Below are 21764 nucleotides of genomic sequence, written 5' to 3'. Positions count from 1 at the left end.
CGACAAAGATGAACAAGTCATACACCGCATCATTTGCCACACTTAGCTCAATTAAAACAGCATATGCTTAATACAATAGCAGATGCAGTTCATTTTACAACAGTTAACACACAGTTGACTACGCAAACAACTTGCAAGATTTCAACTCAGGCCAGCAAGCACTAGATATCTCGCCTGGGTGTACATACAAACAACACCTGGACCTCATATCGTGGTCTTTCGGGTCCTCGTCGAACTCCATAAATAGACCTGAATAACCCGAAACATGAAAGACGTAGGGGAGAGAACACGCACGGCGCGCCAATTTTTTTTAACTTAATTACATACTTTTACAAACAAACAAAATACATACATACTTCCCGCCAATACAATATACATGAACAGCTCTGCGTATGAAGAACAGCTGCTCCGGGTTCAGCTCTTAGAAGCAGAATTTCTTTTTCTGCAAAAGGCGTATACATAGAAGTGACAAGCATTAGATGGGATTGAGTACCAAGATTATGTTAACAAGGTAATGATCAGACATTGAGAGACTGGAGGAACGGATGCATCATGCATGTTTCTCTCAAATATAGAAAAGAAAGAAGCGCGAGAGAACTGCAACATACACGAAATTTGATCAGCTCTTGCTTGTCAATGTACGCGAGCAGCTCATCTTGGCGCATCAAAGCTTCATAGAGGGCCTGTTCATTGAAATCGGAGTAAATGAATCATTACCTTGTTATTTTTATTTAAAAAATGGACTATGTATGCCGTTGTACAATTCTAGTTTGCGCCAATGGAGATTAAAGATGTAAAAACTGCAAGTTTGAACAAGACAAGCCTACCTTCTTCGTAGAAATCAACTCAGCTTCCAATGCATCCACACGGCGGACAGCTGCATTGAGCAATTCTTCCTTCTCAAAAGGCATCTCAGACGGCTTTGTTTCAAGCACCTGCACCTTGTCCTCCAACTCACCTAGCCGTCTTAGCATAGATGAAAGTACATCCTTTTCTGTATAAGATGGAGCAGGAGATGGAGGTCGGAATTCCTCCTTATACTCATGTTCTTGAGGATACTCAACATAATAGTCATCATGCTTAATGGACTGGTTTGAGATTCTTCTAGCCATTTTGCTCGATGCAGAACAAAGCATGGCAAAAAGACTCATGATTAAGACTGTCAGCCATGTGATGATTTGAGCTCGAATTCCTTCAAATGTGACAGGCAAATTTCTCAAGGACAGTGAACCTGCTGTAACACATACCAAAAGTTCAGGGTTCAGCTCACAAAAATTCAAAATGACATGCTTGCATACGTATCATATGTTGGCAAAATTTTGAGAACTAAAGAGTTAAAAAGAGAGAACTTTTCAGCTTATGTCATAAGCTGGGGCCTTTGAAGTTCCTTTTTGAAAATAAAACTAATTAATAAACGGACATGGCTCAGAACAGCATTGATATGACTATAAGTACACTGGTATAGTGGTAAAAATGGTTTAAGGATTGATAAGTACATCTGTATCTACTTTTGCTACTTTTATTATCTATATATAAATAATAGAGAGTCTTGGTGGGAACACACATGGACTACCTTTAGGAATGGATAATAATTTTGAATAAAGTAAAAGGAATTATAGTAACTTTGGGCAAGAGCTTCGCAACAAAGAAAAGAATCATATAACAATGTAGAATACCTGAGGAAGAAGCTGGTGGACTAGCTCTCGGACTTCCCCATCCATCATCCACAACCTTGTCAACAACAGGAATGCTTTCTTCAATAGAAGCATGAGCAACAGATGTGGAAGCATGGGCCAACAATTTCAACTGGAGATAGCAACAGAGGTTACCTATTAATAATAGGTACGCAATAACAAAAGTAGCAAGAACATTTAAAAAAAGTAGACCAAAAATACATTCCATGGTTGTTTTGGGTAGCGTAATGGTTAAAAGCCCATATTACTAAATGCAACTGCAAATTGGGGGGGGGGGGGGGGGTAGTACCATTTACAAGTTAATGAATGTTCACAAAATAATCATAATTTGGAGATCTGTCATCAATATTTTTGAAGTCATTGATGGTGTTGTCAATCAATCTTCAATTAGAGATGTTACTGATGCAGATTATATCGGTAATCTCAGGTTTTTAATCATACACTAAGGTGAACAGGGTGAGTCACTTGCCTCCTCGTGAACTGGGGTCAAAATAGGGTGGGTAATCAGGTTCCTTGATGCAGTAGGAGATGCAATGTCTTCCACTTCAGACCCAGACTCTGCTGATGCATCACTGCCTTTTCTCTGCTTCAGTAGGATAATTGAGTAAAAGCATTCACTGAAGACTGAGCATGATATTTCTAGAAATTTCTAGAACCAAGCATACTTACAGCTGGGTGCTGTGGCCTAGCATAACCAATTATCTTTCCATCAGTGCTTGATATGGTCACAATTTGCCTGCCACAGTTTGCCTCGCCATTGAGGACCCTCTGGACAAATTGAAGTTGCATCACATTAGCAACAGAAGACATTTTGTCCGGTGAATAACTATGTGCATATGATACACATTGATTCCCCCCCCCCCCCTTCGTTCTTCTTATTTGATCTTTTATTCATATTTTTTGGGGGCAAGGCTGGGGGTTATTGTGACTGGATATCAACCTTTATTATGTTGGGATCCTTCCAAGGACCTTTGTCGGATCTTTGGCAACCTCCATCTTCATCACACTTGCATTTGCCACCGAGAAATTCTGGCAATTCACTGCATGCATGTATTAAACAGAAAATTAGGATGGAAGCCAACAACACAAATGAATGAAAAGGATTAATGATACTGACCACTCATCGATAATTTCAAGTAACTTATGTTGGTACTTGTTCCCAAGAACCTTCAAGAGGAACGATAAAGGGTAATTATTATCTGTATACCAAATCACTCAAGAACGATGCAATCAAATCAATGCTTTAAAAAGCATTACATACATGAATCTTGGAAGCAGTTTTTGGATCAAGGAATGATTTTATTGTGCTCCATAACATCTTGAAGCCTTGGCCAGCATTAATTATGTACATCCGGCACAATGTCTGTAACAGCATCCAGAATACATTATGGATTGTAGAGTTGGGCCAAGATAAACATAATGGCAAGAAGGAAGTATAGTTCATCTTTTGAAATTATTAAAATAAGGGAAATATTTCATCAAAAATTTTCAAATACTGGAAATTAAATTTGTCATCCAAGGTCCATGACAGAGCTACCTACCTCGGGGTAGTTGTCATTGTCGATCTTCTGCAATCGTGTGATTAATTCCCTCGCAGATTTTGAGAAGTTCTTGAAACCCTTAATTTACATAGAAGAAGTCAATAACAAAATATAACTCTTAACCATATGGCTTTAAATGTAAAGAACAATATTTAGCTATAACGTAATGCGACATACCACGCCTTGCACATCCAAAATAGTAGTGCACGAGTCTATGCGCTTTTTTGCAGCAATAGAGCAAGCTGGAAATCTCATCTGGAAGCATCTCTCAAACTCCTTGACATGGTATCTCACGTACCGATCTATAGTTGTTACTTGCACTAGCTTGTTCACATCAACTTTTCCTAGTAACTCTATGTAGACAGGTCTTCCCTCTTTATCCACCCCATGGTTAAACTGTGGGTAATACTTTGTAACTTCGTCTAACTCAGTGTAGTCAAATTCCTGATGTACAGGACCGAGAAGGGTCCAAATACAGAAGTTAGTCCAAGCAAGACCGATAATAATAGAATATTATGATATGCTATTTAAACTTCAGCTTTACCTCTATTTTGTCAGTCCCGAATTCCGTCCTCCATCTAAGCATGTCTGACCACATATTCTTTGCTTTCTCAACATCAAATTTCCGCGCTTTCATAAACCTGTATGTGAATGAGATCAAATGAGAGTCTCAGTCAACTAAGATGATGATCACTTTCTTCTAGTGACAACCCCTTGAGCACATATAGGTGATTGGTGCAAGGTTTCCTGTGGGGCTATTGGGAAGGTACAAAAAGGAGAAGAATATATGCAGCATAAAGCCGAATCAAAACCCTGAGAACAGTAAGTGATTTACCTCAACATCATGTGATAATCATCATGTTGTTGTGGCAGCAAATCCTCATCAACTAAGCATTGTCGAAATGTCTCAACGTCTTGAAGCTCTTTAACATCCCTTATATCCTCGATGGAAACTCGATTTTCGTTCTTCTTTTTGCTCCTCCTCCTCAGGGAATGCCTGAATTTATTCCCCGCATTAATCGCCTTTTTCTTGAAAGAGCCTATTTTAGTCTTCTTATCTCCTTCTGAGTTGTCTGCATCAGATCTGCTCTCTTTCCTTTCATCATTATGTATGAACCCTTCAAAACCTGCACACCCGGTAGCATCTCAATTTTCCATCTCCAAATCAAAGCAAAGAAAGCTAATTGTTCTGTAACAATAGTTACTGATATGTGGGCTATACTAGACAGAAAGTGGTGCTTCACAGGGAACTAAAACTGGAACCTGTGCGCTTACCTTAATGCTCAACAAAAATAATATGTGAATATAGGTATTAACAGGTCTTCATAGCCACAAAGAGTGCAGGCTAATAATAATTGGGACATGGATCGGTTGAATGATTTATGAATTTATTGGTTTGTACATGTTATATCAACATCGCTACATGCTGTTTATTTGAATTAAATCACTTGTTTCCTTCTTGTGGTTATCCTTGACGACGAGTAGATGGCCAACTTCAAGCACGAGCAATTATGCCCTCTAGTGAGACGAGGTAAAACCTAAACAGTTGGTAAAACGATAGAATTCTGCATTGAGATTCTGTTATAATCAAATGCGTTGGGGTTTATATAGACAAATCTTACTATTTGATGAAAACAAAAATGATTCTAGCTGCCTCAAATCCTATAAAACTCATAACGACAGTTTATCATTATGTCATCCAGTTAGAATTGAATCGAAAAGAACATCCAAACACACACCTATTTAAATCCTGCAACACCAAAGAAACCGACGATATACAAGTAAAAACAAGAGCAATCAATAACATTTACTAATTCCTAGGAAATCGATTGATTGCGTCACAAAGGAAAGAAGCACTTCATACTCACATGGCCTAGCGAATCGATCGAGGGGACCTGACATCCCCTCCGCCGACTCTGAAATCGATCCCCCGAGCAAGCTCCGAGCTCAAAGGCCACTGCAATCGCCAATAGGAAAGAAAGGCACTATAATTGATGAGAAGTGGGTGGCAAAAGACGAAACTTCAACTATTTTCCAATGAAGACGTTTCAAAAAAATTGATGCATGCACGGGGAGGAAGCAACGCGGAGAATTTCAAGGGTTCTTTACCTCCTCTTAGTTTTGGATTTCGGGAGCTGATTTTGGCCAAGAGGAGAAGCAGCAGCCCCAGCCGCTCTTGCGTTTTAATGTGTGGGAGAAGAGAGGAGGGGAAGGTTCCGATCTCTTTGGAGGTAGACCCGGTTCATAGACTCGGAGCAGTCGGACAGTTGATCAACTTACACGTGTTTGGTCCATGGACTCGGTGCACCAAGGCATCTTTAGTCGTCTGGTAGGCTCGGCTACGTGGGATAGGATGCGTGGAAGCGTGAAGCGGCACGGTTTCTGTGGGGCCCACACGCAGCGGACGTAAACCGTAGACCGCGCTCAAGGAACATGTGCCGGTGATGTGACGCGTGGAGGAGGGTTTGGCCAGGTCAGACTTGATTGGTTGGAGTTGGAGAACTCAGACTCTCTCAGCTACTAGGGTTTTTTTTAATCGGATGTGCACTCAAAATTTTCATAAAACTGCAAATTTAATGTTCCCTTCAGTAAAATAATAATAATAATATATTTATAAGATATAACAAAGTTAAACTATAAAATTAGTTTTTGATATCAATCTAACCGTATCATTTTCAAATATTCAAACTCGATACATAGAGATTAGTTTCTACCTAAAGTTTGAAAATGTTGACCACGCGCAACCCAAAATTATATTTATTTGTGAATAATTTAAATTAGACAACATACATGAGCATATTTACCGAAATGAATAATATGTAGTCGTATTTACTACTTTTGCATCCGTATTCGACACCCTGTATATCGAAAAAACCATATTCGGCACATGGTGTGCCGAATATACATTTTCTTGCACCAAAGCACGAATCTTTGTTTATTATTTAAATAATCAGAGACCGTGACGTGACCGCACAGGAAAAAGATATATTTAGCACACGGTGTGCTAAATACGATCCAGACTTGGCACACGGTGTGCTGAATATGATACTGTAGCTCGTATTCGGCATATCGTGTGCTGAATATGGCTTTTTCGGTACACGGTGTACCGAAAATCTATTTTTAGTATATGGTGTGTCGAATATGGATGCCAAATTAGTAAATACGATTTTATATTATCTATTTAAGTAAATACGCTCATATATGTTGTTTAATTTTAGATTTTTACCGTGACTAGAGGGATTATATAAGTATAAATTTGCCAAAAGTACCATACAAATATATTAAAAAGGCCTCTTAATATCGTAAATTCAAAATTAAGTTTAAATTTTGTAAAAAATACAACATAAATAGTTCAAATATGATGCTATGTCTCCGTTCTTTTTAGTATCTTAACAATTCTATCTTCATAATTCACAAGTAAAATTAAGTAAAATAATAGTTCAAAGCTTGACAGCTCATTGTCCTGTGTTTTCTGTCGCATCAATCCAGCACAGTGACCAAACAAATGGGTACATCAATGGAGTCAGCATCAAGGAAACTTTTTGTCCTCGTCTATGCATCTCTTCCATGGATGGTTTGCTACCTACTTGGCTATCTTTAGTAGTTACACAGATTGCAATCATCCGTGCACTGCTTTAAAACATTTTGGCTGTGACACAGAAGCTGGGTTGTTGGCAAATTAAAACAAGTTGACAGTGTAACCTGATGAAAGCCTGAAGAGCAAAAAGATTAAAGAGAAAAAAAACATGATTAAAGAGAACATATGGTTTTCTATATACTTATATAGGATATGACCAAACAAGAAACATATGCTTTGTGGTATATGACCAAACTTGGCTGAACTTGTCCACTAATGATTTTGTTTATAAATTTTGTTCCTTTTCCTTCTTTGTGGACAATAGTCCAAGAAATTGTGAAAAGGGAAGCTGATAGTAGGAAAATAGGATGGTGAATTCGCGTACAAAAGATACGTCGAGCAATTTCATGGTTTTACTGATGATGGACACATAAAAGATACAATTGATTGAATGTTCCAATATCGCTTCATTGTGATATTGATATGCTGAATTTTGATCTATAAACATGGTTGAATTAGCTGCCTGGCAGCAAGTGAAGCAGTTCAAAGCCACGTAGTAGTACAATAGTTCTGCCCCTCTTTGGGTATCAGAATATAAGACACTCATATCTTAAAAAGCACTAGCAAAATCTCTGTTTCATTCAATCAAGAAAGGGACTTACAAACAAGACTAGTTCCAAACAAATATTTTTTCTTTTCAAATGGCTAAACAATTTGGCTTGTGATCCATGCATAGATACAGAAGGAAACAAGGCAAGAAATCTTCAAGGAATGGTAGGTATCCAGAGAATAACGCCTGCACCTGTTCGCAATAGTGGGGGTACATACAGATTCCACTACGAAATAGATTATAGGAGATGATGACATCAAATTAGACACTCCCAAATTTATACTAAGCATTATGTCTACCGTTAGGTCGAGACAGTTAGAGGGACCCTGTTGGAGCAGGTGCTGCTTAATCTTTTTTTGAAAACACATCAGAGTGGCAATATAGTACTAGTGTATTAGCAAGCATAAAGGATGGACCAAAGATGCAGTGTACCAACTGCAAAAAATGTAAATGCTTGACTCCAGTTGCTGCCAACCAGGGAGACATGACTACTCGCTCTTCGATTTTACACACTCAAGGACGGCAAAATAAAAGAAGCTTTTAGAATGGAGTACAGGCAACTCAAGCTGACAATCCTGTCGCACTTAAACCATATAATTGATGTTTGGCAGAGTTTAGATGCATATAATTATGTCACCGACACACACACTCTCTTTTCGTGGTCGCGGCGGATCTTTCTTTGGCATCTGTTGTGAACTCCGGATCTCAAAAGGGCAAATTGTTGTTCAGATCTCTGCTTTTTTGGTGCTACTCCGTTCTATCTAGCTTGATAAAGATGACACCTGGCGGTCGTGGATGGGAGGTAACTTTTTTGGTGCTGTTTTGAAAACTCGGAGCTGCTTAATGGTAGCTTACGATGAGCTTAACAACAATAATTTATTGGCAGACTTTGTGTGTTGTTTTCGAGTGTTGTGCTGTTTATCTTTTGTTTATTAAGGTGTTCATATTGTCGTGTTTTTTTTATCTTGATTCATTCAGTCAGTTATTAAGGTTTTTAAATCCAGTTTACCTTATAAATATGATCAACTCTTTTCTTATATAATAATATTGGTATCCCTGGTTCCGTTCTTTTGGAAAAAAAAACTCTCTTTCTATTAACAGATTTTTGCAAAGAAGTCCCTATAATATTACATAATAGCATAGACAATTTTCATGGGCTCAAATTGTGTTTTTTTTCCGTGCAAGATAGGGGCTCTGCCATCGCACTAAGGATGTAGAAATATGTTTAGAAGAAAAAGATTAACAGGACCGGCCCTAGAGTGGGGCAAATGGGGCGGCCGCCCTGGCCCCACAAACCTAGGGTCTCCACCTATATACATGCAATGTATTTGGTATGGAGTTTTAGCTGGGCCAAAACTCCAAAAGCATCCACTAATCCACATATGTTAGGCCCAAAACTCCAAAAGCATCCACGTCTGTTTGTCGGGCCTCTGGCGGCGCCGACGTCTCCTACTCTCCTCGTCTGGTGTCTAGCGTCCCCATCCTCGTGATCGGCAAATCATCTTGGACTCTCGGTCATCTGCTGGTGGTGGTCTACTCATTTGCTGGTGATGATCTCATCGCCAATCGCCTCGGTCATCACAAGCTCGGTACCGATCGCCAAATTGCTACCTCGGTGGCGGCAGGCTCGATCTTGACTCTGGTTTCTTGATCTTCTTTGCCTAACTCTCCGATCTGAATTATTACTCGTTTGATTTGTAGACTCCCATCCGGCCATCCGTATAGGGCAGACGACAGTGTCAGGATTGTTTAGTTCTTCTTGGTCATGATCTGCAGACTGCAGGTGCGATGTTCTTGATGACTTGATCGATGCAACTATGAACTATACAAGAAATTAGCTAGCCAATTAACAAGATCATCTCATTAGTGATTACTGATTAGTCATTCGTTTGATTGTTTCAGACTTCCAGTATCCTATTTGTATTTCACGCAGAGGCTGAAGGCGTCGAGCAATCTTAGCTGCGTGCCGTGTGGTGACTCGGTGACTCAGCGTCGGTGAGTCGACGTCGGTGAGCGAGAAGACGACTTGGCCTAATCGATGATCATTTAAGTATTTACTTGGCCTAATCGATTATCATTTAAGTATTTTAACTGCTAATGTAATTTTTTCAATGTTTCAATTTAAAGGATCCTGTTTTTTACTTTCGCCCGGGGCCTTCAAAATTTCAGGACCGGACCTGAAGATTAACAGGAGTGTCATAGCTAGCGCCATGCTCGAGAACCAACTGCATAAGAACTAGATCAGAGATCAGCGTTGAGAAGGCAGAGAGATGAGAAGTTCAGAGGTTCAGAGGAGCAGTTCTTGCATCGTCTACTCGGCACTAGGACTTGAGAAAGTTGGAGCCCCAATTGACATGAGACGAGAAAGGTGCAGTTCTCACCGTCTGAATTGGTCTGAATCAAGCTGCAACGCCGGAAACATAGGAAGCAACACATCAAGCATGTATTCAGACCCTTCTCGTTCCTCGCCGGCGGCCGAAACCGAGGACGACGGGGGTTCACCGGCGGCGGGAACCAACGGCGGCTAGATGCACTTGTAGCAAGGAAAAAATAAGTCCACCGTACAAGAACGACATAAGATTCACTGACAGGTGGGCCCTCCGATGACTAATAGGAACGCGACGAGTAGGATCTAAGCCCTATTCTTATCCGACCGTTTAGGGTTCATCCGACGGCTCCCGCCGGGCGTACCCCTCCCACTCCACTCCACGTCTCCACCACCTGCGCGTGGGCCGGTGAGGATACACTGTCCCTGGGCTAGAAAATTTCCCCAAATCTTGTGATTCGATCGCCGCCCCCTCCCCCTCTCTCCAGGCCGATCTTGGTATCGAATCTTTCATCGTCTGTTAGTCTCCGCTGATTTCTCCGTCACCGATAGCTCTCGCTGTTTCTTGGTGTTCATAGATTTGTTGTTGTAGGCTGCAAGAATCCAGACCTGCCTGACATGGTGAAGGACCGCGCCTACTACGACGTCTTGGGGGTCAGCGTGGACGCCTCCCCCGCCGAGATCAAGAAGGCGTACTACCTCAAGGTGACTGATTCATTTCGCGCCCTTTGCTTTTCTTTTCGTCGGTGTCTTCAGTTAGATGTAGTGACGCAGACTGATACTGTTGAGCTCACTTTCGTGAATTGTTGGTTGCCTCTTTCCTTCAGGCGAAGCTGGTGCATCCGGACAAGAATCCAGGGAACCCCGACGCGGCACTGAAATTTCAGGTAGATTTTCTGTTTGACCCGTTATGCGGTGGATTGTCTACAAATAGCATGGTGTCCATCAGAAGATAAAGTTCTCTAGAAATTGAATAGTCCAATGGCAATGTTGTCCTATGCATTGAGCTAGCTGGCTAGAGATGAACCATGAATCTTCTGAAGTTTGTTTGGATTTTTCTAAGGAATAGCAGAGTTCTGTAATGTATGCTAGCATCTATTCTTAGTCTTCACTGGAGTAGTTAGCATCTAAAAGGGAGTTAGCTAAGGTAGTGTTTGGTTGGTTGTATGAAGTTGATCTTTACTAATTTTATAATTATAATTTAATTATAATGTTCAACAAATTATTCTAATTAGTACCAATCTTTACTAATTACAATTAATTATACATTAACATGGCACTATTCATCGCTAATTACCCACAATAATATTTAATTATGGCTAATAACATCTAATTGTAACTAATGCATAGCTAATTGTTTTTATTTTTTCACTAATACTCACTAATCATCACTAAGTACATGTAATTATAGGAGCTGATAGAGCTTGTACGAGATCGTTCGACCAATTTTCCCGTATGAAATGGTTTAGCATCTTGATAGAATATTCTTAGAATCTGTATCGAGTCAGTACCGTTCATCCAACCAAACACAGGCATGATAGCATATCCCGTATCTTCCCATACATGTACCACCCTATACAGGGAAGCAAACACTACCCAAGAGCATCACTAGTGATGCTTCGTTTTGTGAGTAGGATGTTCCTTTTTACTTGTTTGGTCTTTCTCGGATGTAACTACTGAAACTGTTAACTGTCCGTGATTTATGTGTTAACTGTCCATGATTAATGGGAAGTACCGAAACTATTGACTGTACTGTACATGGGTAGATGCCTCTTTGGGACCTATCACCTCTCTAAATGGTTGCTGCTACAAAGTATTGAATTAAATTGCTTGCTATTAACAGGAACTCGGGGAAGCCTATCAAGTTCTAAGCGATCCTGGGAAAAAGGAGGCTTATGATAAGCATGGAAAGGAGGGTATTCCCCAGTAAGTCATGAACTTTGTTTGAGATTCGGTATAGGTATATTTTTCTACAAGAGTGGCAGCTTGTTCCAGGTTTATTCTGGCTAAAGTGATCTAGCTGGTTCAGGCATAGAGCATGGTAAAGCTAGAGGTGGATAGATAACATCGCATTTCGCGACCTATTATAGAATAATTACCTGTTTCAAGGAAAACAGTCAAGTGACCACTCTTCGGACACTCAATTGAAATCTTACCACTCTTTTTTGAAACATAATCTTTTCATGAAAGATGCTAATCATAGTTTTATGCATAAATATATTTTAAATTAGTTATGCGTTGTGCTGTAAGTTGTTTTCTTACTCAGTTGCCTAACACCTCATTCCAGAGATAACATGGTAGATCCTGCTGCTGTCTTCGGGATGCTTTTTGGAAGTGACTATTTTGAAGATTATGTTGGTCAGCTTGCTCTAGCGTCCATAGCTTCAGTGGAGATTGAGGAAAACTCAAACAGTCAAGAGGCAAGAGCGAAGGTTCAAGAGAAGATAAAAGTATGTTTCTCCCTGGTTGCCTATTGTTTTGTTTAATCAATTGCATTTGGATTATTGTTCTATTTAGGATTCAACTTGCTGATTCATAAATTGGACTTAAATAACTTCCCTGTGGCACAGGAGTTGCAAAGAGAAAGAGAGGAGAAGCTTACTCAGAGCCTAAAGGATCGACTTCAACCATATGTTGATGGAAGAAAGGATGAATTTGTGAGCTGGGCAAGTGCAGAAGCTCGGCGATTATCCCAAGCAGGTATATCATGTGAATGTGTGTTTGTTTTGCGTGTTGGCCATTGTGTACGTTTTTAAATTAGGTCATATGCTTCATGCAGATGCTTCATTTTACTTTATTTAAATTGATCAGTCCCACTTTCCTAGTCGGATGGACAAGGAAGTTTTAGTTTCATTCATGTCGATTATATATTTTTGTGGGTATCATAAATCTTCAGAGGAGTATAGGACTCCCTATTGCTCCAGTGCCATAATGGTTCTCCTCAGATTTTATTTTATTCCTAACGTTTGATATTTTGCTATTGGTTTTTCTCAAACGAAAATTTCAGCTTTTGGTGAGGCTATGCTTCATACAATTGGGTATATTTATGTACGGCAAGCATCAAGAGAACTTGGAAAGAACAGACTGTATATGGGTGTACCATTCATAGCTGAGTGGGTTAGGGATAAAGGCCACCACATTAAATCGCAGGTTAATGCTGCTTCAGGTACTTTCAAAAACATCTTTTAGTGTTTTTTTTTTAAAATTTTATGAGTCAGATCATCCCTGGTAATGGGTTCCTGTTATAGGCGCTATATCTCTCATACAACTCCAAGAAGGAATGAAAAAGATGGAGGGGATTGAAAACAAGGAAGAGCAGGTTATGAAGAGTTTTGAGGAGAAGAAAGATGTCATGCTTAATTCACTCTGGAAAATTAACGTGGTTGATATTGAGTCAACACTTTCACATGTCTGCCAAGCAGTAAGTCTGACTGCCTCCCAGTTCTTGGTTCAAAGATTGCATGTTACATCCCACCAAGTCGAATCAGAAAGAGATATATGAATTATGCTGCAAGACTCATGCTTTCCTCATTTCTTTATTGTTCTAGGTTCTGAAAGATAACACAGTCCCAAAAGATGTTCTTAAGTTGCGAGCAAAAGCGTTGAAGAAGCTTGGGACAATATTTCAAGTAAGTTTTATTTGAATTTTCCGCTGCTTCATCTATTATGTTGAACATTTACAAATGGTCATAGAGATTGAAAATTATGAACTTTCAATTAATCTGTTGTTGCTTTAAAGGAAAGGCGTCCATTTCGAATTTGCCGTCATTTTTTTCTTCTGAAACATACTGACATGTCATTTGCATTGTAACAAGCAAACAACATGAAGAGGTTGAATTGATTGATCGTCGGATAAATTTTATGCACGCGCCTTAGTTACTTATGCATGGAGGACTTCTTACCAATCATTGTTTATGCTTCTTTCTGCCATGGAGTCATCAGAAGTTGGTTTCTAGAAATGGAAAGAGAACACTAGCCATTACAAAAATGTTCATGGAAATGCTTTTTATGGTTGTGGTCGTTTTGGAACTATCTCAAATATCGAGCATTTCTTGGAAGTCTGCTCTGTGGTATACTGATATGGGATGGTTTGTTGTACACAACAAATGAGTGGGAACGACTTGCTTCCTACAAATGAAGCCTTCGTTACTTATTATTCAACTTAATCACTGGGAGGCTAAAGTGGAACTGATGTTGGTTGGGAAACAGTTTTAACAGCTTTCAGTATTTAAGACAGGCATGAAAAGTGATGAGCTGCCTTTTCGTCTATTTTGCTGTCAGGTTTTGTTGTCTATTTCATATTTTTACTCAGAAAATTATCCTTCTTGCACTTCATGCATCATCTTTCTATGGCATCTTGCCCCCGGGTGAGTTTCGTACTTGATTAACAGATTTCATTTAAATCCAGGGTGCGAAGTCTCTGTACCGTCGTGAAAACAGCCTGCGCGTTGAAACCAACACAAATGAAGAAGCAACGCCATCGCACTGAAGCCTGGTAGACATCGTGTAACAAGATATTTGGTAATCCTTTTGGTGATCTTGGCCTCTTGTCTGTCTGTTTCTCAACATTCGGATGAACAATCCTGTTTCGGATATGCCTTTGTTGGTTTTCCTTAGTAACATAAAACTATATTTTTTATGGTTGTATGTGAAACGAAAAAAAAAAAGAGAGACAGCTTTGTATCTTGGCCAGTGTACGTGCGTCACTCTCATCCCAACCAAGTTTCGCACTTTTGCGATCAACGTACAGATCGGCGATGGCAGTACACTGCAGTAGCACGAAGTCCGTCCAGCCCACGTCCCTGACCCTGGACGTTCTTGTGTTGCGCGCCACTCGCGGTGCACAGGCCTCGCCGCCGCGCCACTGTGGGGACGCTGCTCTGCGCGTTGGGCTGGGAAAAAGGCGCTGTTTCTGCGAGTTTTTTTTTTTACATTTTCTAACTTAAAAAATTAAATAAATAGATTTTAGATGAAAAAATTTATGAAAATAGACGTCTATCGTCTTCTTAAAAGGCTGCAGTTTTTTCAGAGAGTAGTAAGGATATCACAATGACAAATGTAGGGTGATAAGAGGGCGGTTAGCCTTTGCAGCGAGAGGGAGTTAGCTCTTGCAGCCAATGAGGACGGTTAAAATTTCTCTTTCTATCTTCTCTATTCAAAACAATGGTCTTTTATTATTCTAAAAATCCTAATGTTTTTTCATGTTTTATAATTCATGTACAACCTATTTTAATTGAATTCACCTAAAAAGTATATGTAAAATTTAAATTAAAATTCTCAAAAAAAATATACTTTTATAACTTCTAAAAATTGTTAGGGTATCAAATAAATTCCTAAAAATCTGAAAAAATTCATTAATATTCTTCTTATATGATGGAGTATTTTTTAAAATTATTTTCAGCCGAAATCTATTTATTAATTTTTTAAGTTAGAAAATGTAAAAATAAAAAAGCTCCTGTTTCTGCTGGGGCCCTTGCTCAGGGCTCGGCCGCGCTGCCCTGAGTGCAGTTGGGCTGGGCACCTCGGCTGTTCGGGCCGCCAAAGAGACCAGCAGCCGGTGAGCGTCGCAGAGGCCATGCAACATGCGTCACTGGCAGCACTCAGCAGGCACCACTTAGCACGAGCCGATCGGATCGCTCGTTGCCAAGCTGGCGCCACTTATGTGCAGTGCTTAGCTGCTTACTCCCCAGCTGAGCCTCATCATATGCATGCTTGTGGCTCCTCATCTCATAAATACCCGTAATTAGCGCGCACATGAGGCTGCCGCCGAGGCGTTTATCCGCTGCTTAATTGCGCACATGAACGAGCCCTCTCGCTCTTAGCTGGTCGTAAAATGATGCCTGCAAAAGTAGGCCTCAGAGGCTTAATTCCGTGTCCAAGTTGACCCAAAACGTCTGGCCTCAGCGTCTTCTACGTCGCCGCCTACCCCGCTACAGGCTTACAGCTAGACCGTCGGCGGGGTCGCCACGAGAGTACCGAGACAGTCCATCTCCATGGTGATCTGCTATCATGCCGTCAGTGTTTGGTTGCACCGTGTCCCCGGTCTGCCGCTGCTGCAGCGAGACGTGCTCTCGGCGTCGTCGCTCAAGTCGTGTCTAGCCTTGGTCCCGGCAAGATTGATTTGACGTGCTTGATCCCTATCGCGTCCATCCCGACTAGCTTATTCCTGCTGTCACTGCGGCGGCCCAGCGGAGCTAGCTTATGGAACTGGAACTGATACTGTTGTGTAAGTCTAGCCCATTGGTCAAGAACAGCGAAGTCATTTAGAGTCTTTTTTATTTAGGTTTTTTCTTCTGGTTTTCTCCCGTCAGAAGTTAGAATTCTAAATAAATGAGATTACTGAAAAGAGATTTTTTACAGAAATAAAAATCTGCTTCAGGCTGATGAGAAAATAAATTAGAAACTGAAAAACTGGTTAGGAGTAGCTTTTTTAAAAATGATATATTAAGAAGTTAAAACTTGTTATAAATACCAACAACTAAAATCAAAAACAGATTAAAAAAAACTAAAAACACAAACAAACCGACCTTAATCGTCAAACTGTTGAACGAAAAATCCCCGTGAGCTCAACATGAACCCTATCTCCTGCGTGAGAATGGTCAAAAAAAAATTCTTCTGTCGACAAAATATTATATCATTTTTTATTTTACGATTGAACTTATGTCTTATACAGAATGAAAAGATGTAAAATAAATCGTAGAATCGTTTGTTCGATAATGGGATGTAGCTGATAAAAATTACATGGGAGGCTACAATTATAGTTGTAAATCATAAGTAGCATAGAACCCGGTACAAAGATTATATATGCTGATGATCTTATATGTGATATGTGATTTTTCGTCGTAGCGCGAATAGACCCTAACTATAAAGAGCCGACGACAATAAATATTGACATATACGGTACGCCTAAAAAGTAACCTAATATTGTATCGCTGCTAAATCTAACATGCCTTAGAAAAAAATATGTCGGGTTACAATAGATACTCTCTACTGAGTGCACCTAGAATATTTGTTCTTTCTCAAGGCATCGGTGCTCACCGCCCTAGCACGACGGGCCATCTCTCACTTCCTTTCCATCTCTGCTTCGCATGCTTTAGCCGTGGCGCGCTTAGCCGCTGCCTTCCTCATGCGCTCTGTCGGAGGGTTAACTTCTGTCGCAGGGATCCTAAGGGACCCTTTTTAGAGATTCGGCCGGGGGATGATCCTGAATATGTTCGCCAGAGAAATAAATGGGTATAAATGCGATGGCCGGCGGGGTGGAGTGATCTAGTGCGGAACGAAGTAAATGCACTGGTGTTTAGACAGGTTCGGGCCGCACGGAGGCGTAACACCCTATTCCTGTATGGATACTATAAATGCACTGAGAATGTGCCTCAAGGATATTGCTGGTTACAAGAATGTCTATCCTAGAGCCTGGGGCTCCTTGTTCTTCGGTTTGCGCATATCTGTTGGCTTTGGGTGATCTTTGGCTTCTCTTCCCTTCTCTACCCACTTCCTCTGGGATTGTCCAGAGATTGTTTTGCGTCTGTTCCGATATTGAACCTGTCTTTGTTCGTGCTGTCAGCTGCTTTAAATACCCGTCGGCAGTAGTGTGCCCCGAGCTGAAGGGCACAAGCTCCAAGGCACCATAAATGGAAAGGGCGTCATCATAGCCTCTGCGCGAAGTGACCGGGGGTGGAAAATGCGCCCCGCGCCAGGTCATCTGTCATCATAAATGTACTGACAACGGGTGCCGCGGAGAGGGTCCACCAGGCAGCCGCAGAGCGGCCCGGCGTGCCTGCCCTGTCTTGTTCTTCTGCCACAGCAGCGCAGTAGACGGAACGGCTCGGCCCTCACGACGTTATTCCGAGACGGGCCGGATGACACGGGATGGGACCCGTGCATTTAATGACCCCACGCCCTTTGCCAGAATGTGTAGGAACTGACACCGAGTTTGGCAGGAGCAGTTGCAGGTGACAGGCCACGCGTGCTCTTAAATGCGGCCTTAGGCCTTTGACTGGCTGACACCTCATCAGTGGGCCCCTGCGGGGGCCACTGTCAGGGGGCTTCCTGGGTCATCGGGGAACCGAGTGCTCGGGGGTCACTGTTCACCTCCCCGAGCACTCTCTCCCGAGAATGCCCTTCCTTGGTCCTCGGGGAACCGAGTGCTCGGGGGCTACTGTTCACCTCCCCGAGCACTCTCTCCCGGGCATGCTTGTACGGATCCTCGGGGGCCGCTGCACGCAGCCCCGAGCACTCTCTCTCGGAACTTCCTTCAGTGGGTCCTTGGGATACTCGAGTGCCCTGGGGGCCACCGCTCGCGGTCCTGGGCACACTTCTCCCGGTACTTAGCTTTCCTGGTCATCGGGGGACTCGGGTGCTCAGGGATCACCGTATACCTCCCCGAGCACTTTCTTCCTGGCACTTAGACTTCGCAGATCATCGAGGAACTTGGGTACTCGGGGACCATTGACTGTGGCCCCGAGCGCCCTCTCCTGGGACTTAATCTTTTTGCCTCGCGAAGGAGACCCCGCGGGATGGCGCCACATGGCGGATTGCTGGCCCGGCCTTGGGATTCAGGGACCCCCGGTTCCTGATTCACCGACACGCTCCTTCTCCTGACGCTTTAGCCGTAGTTTCTCATATTGTTGCTCGTACTCCCGGTGTTCGTACGCTTCCCTCCTCCACCGCATGCTCATGTCGACACATCGCTTATGGTGCTCATTTTGTTCTATGTCGAGCCATTCCCTGAAGTCACAGATAGGTGGAGGAGATTGAACAAATTAAACAAGAGGAGAAATTAGCAAGACAGTGAATGAAATCATATAGAAAGTGTCACATGAGTAATCTATATCGCTATACCGGTAGGTACTTATACAGTACATATCGAGGCTTATCGTACTGGTAGTTGGCACACATGAAGAAGTGTAGGCCATATGTGTAGGATATGTGCTGGGACTCGCAAAGCCTACAAGGGTCACAACAGAGGTGCATCGGAGGTTTGACCCTCTTGGGATGAAAATCCTCTAATATTTCTTAGGTAGGCTTGGCGGAGCTGAGAAAGATATTACAGTTGAGAGAGCTGAGGAATGAGTGGTCTATCCATAGATGAGGGTGGAGTTATTTATAATGGATAAGAGCTGGTGCATAGACTGAGTGCACAAGCTTGGCTGGGGGCTGGAGCATAGGATTCCTTGTGAAAGCTAAAAAAATTATGGCATTGATGCTTAGCAGAGATTCCCTACGGAAGCTGTTGCTTGGTGTGGTCATTTCATTATGCAAAAGTTCTGCAATTAGTTATTATTGCCTCTGCATGTAAGGTAGAGAATCCAATGAAATCATTGGGCTTAGAAAAATATATTGGTAGAGTGATAAATTCTAGTCATTTTATTGAAGAAAATAAAGTATATCACATATAAGGGTTATCGTAAGCATTTATTGTCTGTCTGTGGCTATATTACATAAGGCAATATGTAACGACTCGTATTCTACTCATACACAATCTTCGATAAGATACAATGGCATGTAGTACTCAATCGCTAAACGAAGCATGGCTTATGAAAAGACATATTGCTAGGTGCAAGAAAATATCTATTGGGCTGGTGAAAAAGATGAAGGTTTCTCATTCAGATATTCCCGTTGGCTGTTTTCACCATATTAACATAGTAGAATAAGATAGCAGAATAAGATAGTAACATTATAAGATAGTAGCATCGTAGTAATTAAACTACTCTGTAAACTAGCAGTTTGAACTAATATCATAGTAACTAAACTACTCCGTAAACTAACAGTCTAAACTAATGAAATGGAAAGCTGAATAAATAATATTTATTAAGCATAAAAGCAACACAGAATACTCCAAACCCCTACCCTGACCCCTTCTCTAGGCCCTACCTCTGGCACGCTTTCGCATATGTGCTGACGCTGGAACGTCGGCCTTCACCTCCGCCCGAGGATGCTCGTAGGTGGAAGGTGTGTACCAATCAGGCGTGTGGTGCTCACGTCTGGGCAACTGGGGACCATAGCTATTTTTCTGCCTCTTGCTGTGTAGTCTGGGTGAGCGGAGGTGGACCGTACAACTATGATGAGCCCAACACTTCTGAGACCCCTATATAGTCAAAGAATGGGTTCCCGCTAGAGTGCGGCGTACCCCCGGAAACCTGTGTGGTTGTATAGATGCGGATCAAACCTGCATTTATATCGTGCAGAAATAAGGGAGTATTGGCAGAGAATGCGTAATAAATCAAATATTATGGAATAAAGAGTCGTGACATACCTAGTGTAGGAATACACACAGATGTGGCAAAACCATAGCCTTCTACATGGACAGGTTGCGGAGGCTGAGTATCATAGCCATGCCCCGTCCATCCAAGGCCTCATGTGAACTGGAGGGCGGTCCATCCAGAGCCTCCTGTGAATGGCGGGTAGCCCATCCAGATCCTCTTGTGAACACAATTACTCAAATCAACATCATATGGACCGTAATAGATTTGATCATTTGCATAGAAAACTCTAATATCTGGCATTTGGCATAATTGTGGCATAAAATAATTGTATCGAACAAAATACCAAGTTAATTAACCTTACATAGGTCTAAAACAACAGAATGCTAAGATTACGTAAATTTACAACAATATTAAAAAGCAAATTATGTACAAAATATTTATTTTGCTCTAAGATTTATAGCGGTTGACATATATGTGATATGACATAATTTTCAACAAAAAAATTCTTAGACTAAATAAAAAAATTCTTAGAGTAAAAAAATTACCGGATCACGGAGCGAAGGTTAAGGACCAGCATATTGCTGGTGGCCAAAGGCAGAGGAAAGTTGTGGGGGCCTCTGCGTGGAACGCGCGGCCGACGACTCGCGTACAACAACATCAGGCTGCCGGCATGATGTGCACTCCACGATATGTCGGGCCTTGGCGGAAAAGCGGGAGAACGCTTCAATGATATCGTCAATTGTCATACCACATGTGCCTTGCTCGTGCAGTCTCATAGCTGAACTCATCGCCTCCTCGTGAATCTCTCTCGCGACGTCGGACTACAGTAGATGAGTAATCATTAGCACTAGTACTAATGTGAATGTAAAAAGCCGTAAGAATTTGAACATTTCATGTACCGTAAGGTATAGCGCCACTCCTGTGCATCCTACGCACAGGGCAGCAGTGTTAGCATAGGGACGACGTGGGGGTCCATGACACGAAGGAGACGTGTGCGAGTCTGTGTAGTGTTTTGCTCTTGAATTGCTTGCTCTTGAATGTCCATCAATGCTTTGCTCTTGAATTGCTTTTGGAAATTTTCTCCCATGTGACACATGCACCACCTATTATGCAGGTCATTCCAAGAGAACGACTCATTTGAATCATCTTGCAGTGTCTTTATATCAAAATAAGATCTCAGCATACCGATCATGTATGATGCAAACTTTAGGTCGATCATGGACAACCCCAACCTTAAGATGCCTAAAAAATCAGAGTCAGCTCAACCTACTCTCACCCTCCACAAACGTAAATGCTAAAGATAGTCAACACCAATTATAGTGAGAATCTGACCTTTGTACTACCTAATCAAGAATGTATCATTCACACAAAGCAAAGGACGACAATGCTGGAAGGACTGAATACAGTGACCTAAAGAGAAAAAAGCACATAAGAAAATCCTAGGCTAGTTTTCATGAAGTTCAGTCTCCTTGAAAGTATTGTATTTGCTAGGGTTTTTGACCTTCAGAATTTCAAGCATGTGGGGTAGGTTGCAATAAGAAGCCTCATATGTATCCACCGCTTCTTCAAGGCTTTCTGCTTTGCACGTCAAGCCTTTTGATAAGTAATCTCATATTTGAACTATCGTAATATTAATTGTTGGATGAACGAGCATTTTATATCCTGTTTTTGAATAATCTCAATGAATAATTCATTTGCAACTAGTGCAACAGTAAGGTTACGGTGCTTTCGACCAATATTTTCCAGCATACAATTGTGTTGAACCACTCTATAGGCTACCTAATGGGTCGAATGCTTCGGCTTATATGCAT

At 41.6% G+C, this 21764-nt stretch overlaps 2 protein-coding genes across 3 annotated transcripts; one reads left to right on the top strand and one right to left on the bottom strand.

The window, feature by feature from the left end:
- Positions 1-47: 47 nt before the first annotated feature.
- LOC133884778 (phosphatidylinositol/phosphatidylcholine transfer protein SFH8-like) lies at positions 48-5483 on the bottom strand. 2 transcript variants are annotated; one of them, XM_062324328.1, is made up of 15 exons: positions 5345-5483; positions 5104-5192; positions 4071-4362; positions 3780-3876; positions 3413-3679; positions 3236-3313; positions 2956-3057; positions 2812-2861; positions 2635-2734; positions 2364-2462; positions 2164-2277; positions 1677-1806; positions 828-1234; positions 609-683; positions 48-442 (listed from the first exon to the last, which is right to left on the bottom strand). In XM_062324328.1, exons 2-15 carry the CDS (start codon positions 5135-5137, stop codon positions 422-424), a joined length of 1866 nt encoding a protein of 621 aa, XP_062180312.1. In that variant the 5' UTR covers positions 5138-5192; positions 5345-5483; the 3' UTR covers positions 48-421. The 2 variants fall into 2 exon arrangements, with proteins under 2 accessions (XP_062180312.1, XP_062180313.1); XM_062324329.1 differs by having other exon boundaries at positions 828-1231.
- A 4606-nt stretch (positions 5484-10089) lies between these two features.
- Positions 10090-14433, top strand: LOC133884933 (chaperone protein dnaJ 10-like). The gene is made up of 10 exons (XM_062324543.1): positions 10090-10246; positions 10341-10453; positions 10576-10635; positions 11592-11674; positions 12036-12198; positions 12319-12448; positions 12756-12914; positions 12997-13169; positions 13297-13377; positions 14157-14433. Exons 2-10 carry the CDS (start codon positions 10367-10369, stop codon positions 14235-14237), a joined length of 1017 nt encoding a protein of 338 aa, XP_062180527.1. The 5' UTR covers positions 10090-10246; positions 10341-10366; the 3' UTR covers positions 14238-14433.
- The last annotated feature ends 7331 nt before the right edge of the window (positions 14434-21764 follow it).

The sequence above is a fragment of the Phragmites australis genome, chromosome 11 (genome assembly GCF_958298935.1).
Source record: "Phragmites australis chromosome 11, lpPhrAust1.1, whole genome shotgun sequence".
NCBI lineage: Eukaryota > Viridiplantae > Streptophyta > Magnoliopsida > Poales > Poaceae > Phragmites > Phragmites australis.
The sequence above is the reverse complement of the archived record's forward strand: the minus strand, read 5'-3'. Positions and strand labels throughout refer to the sequence as shown.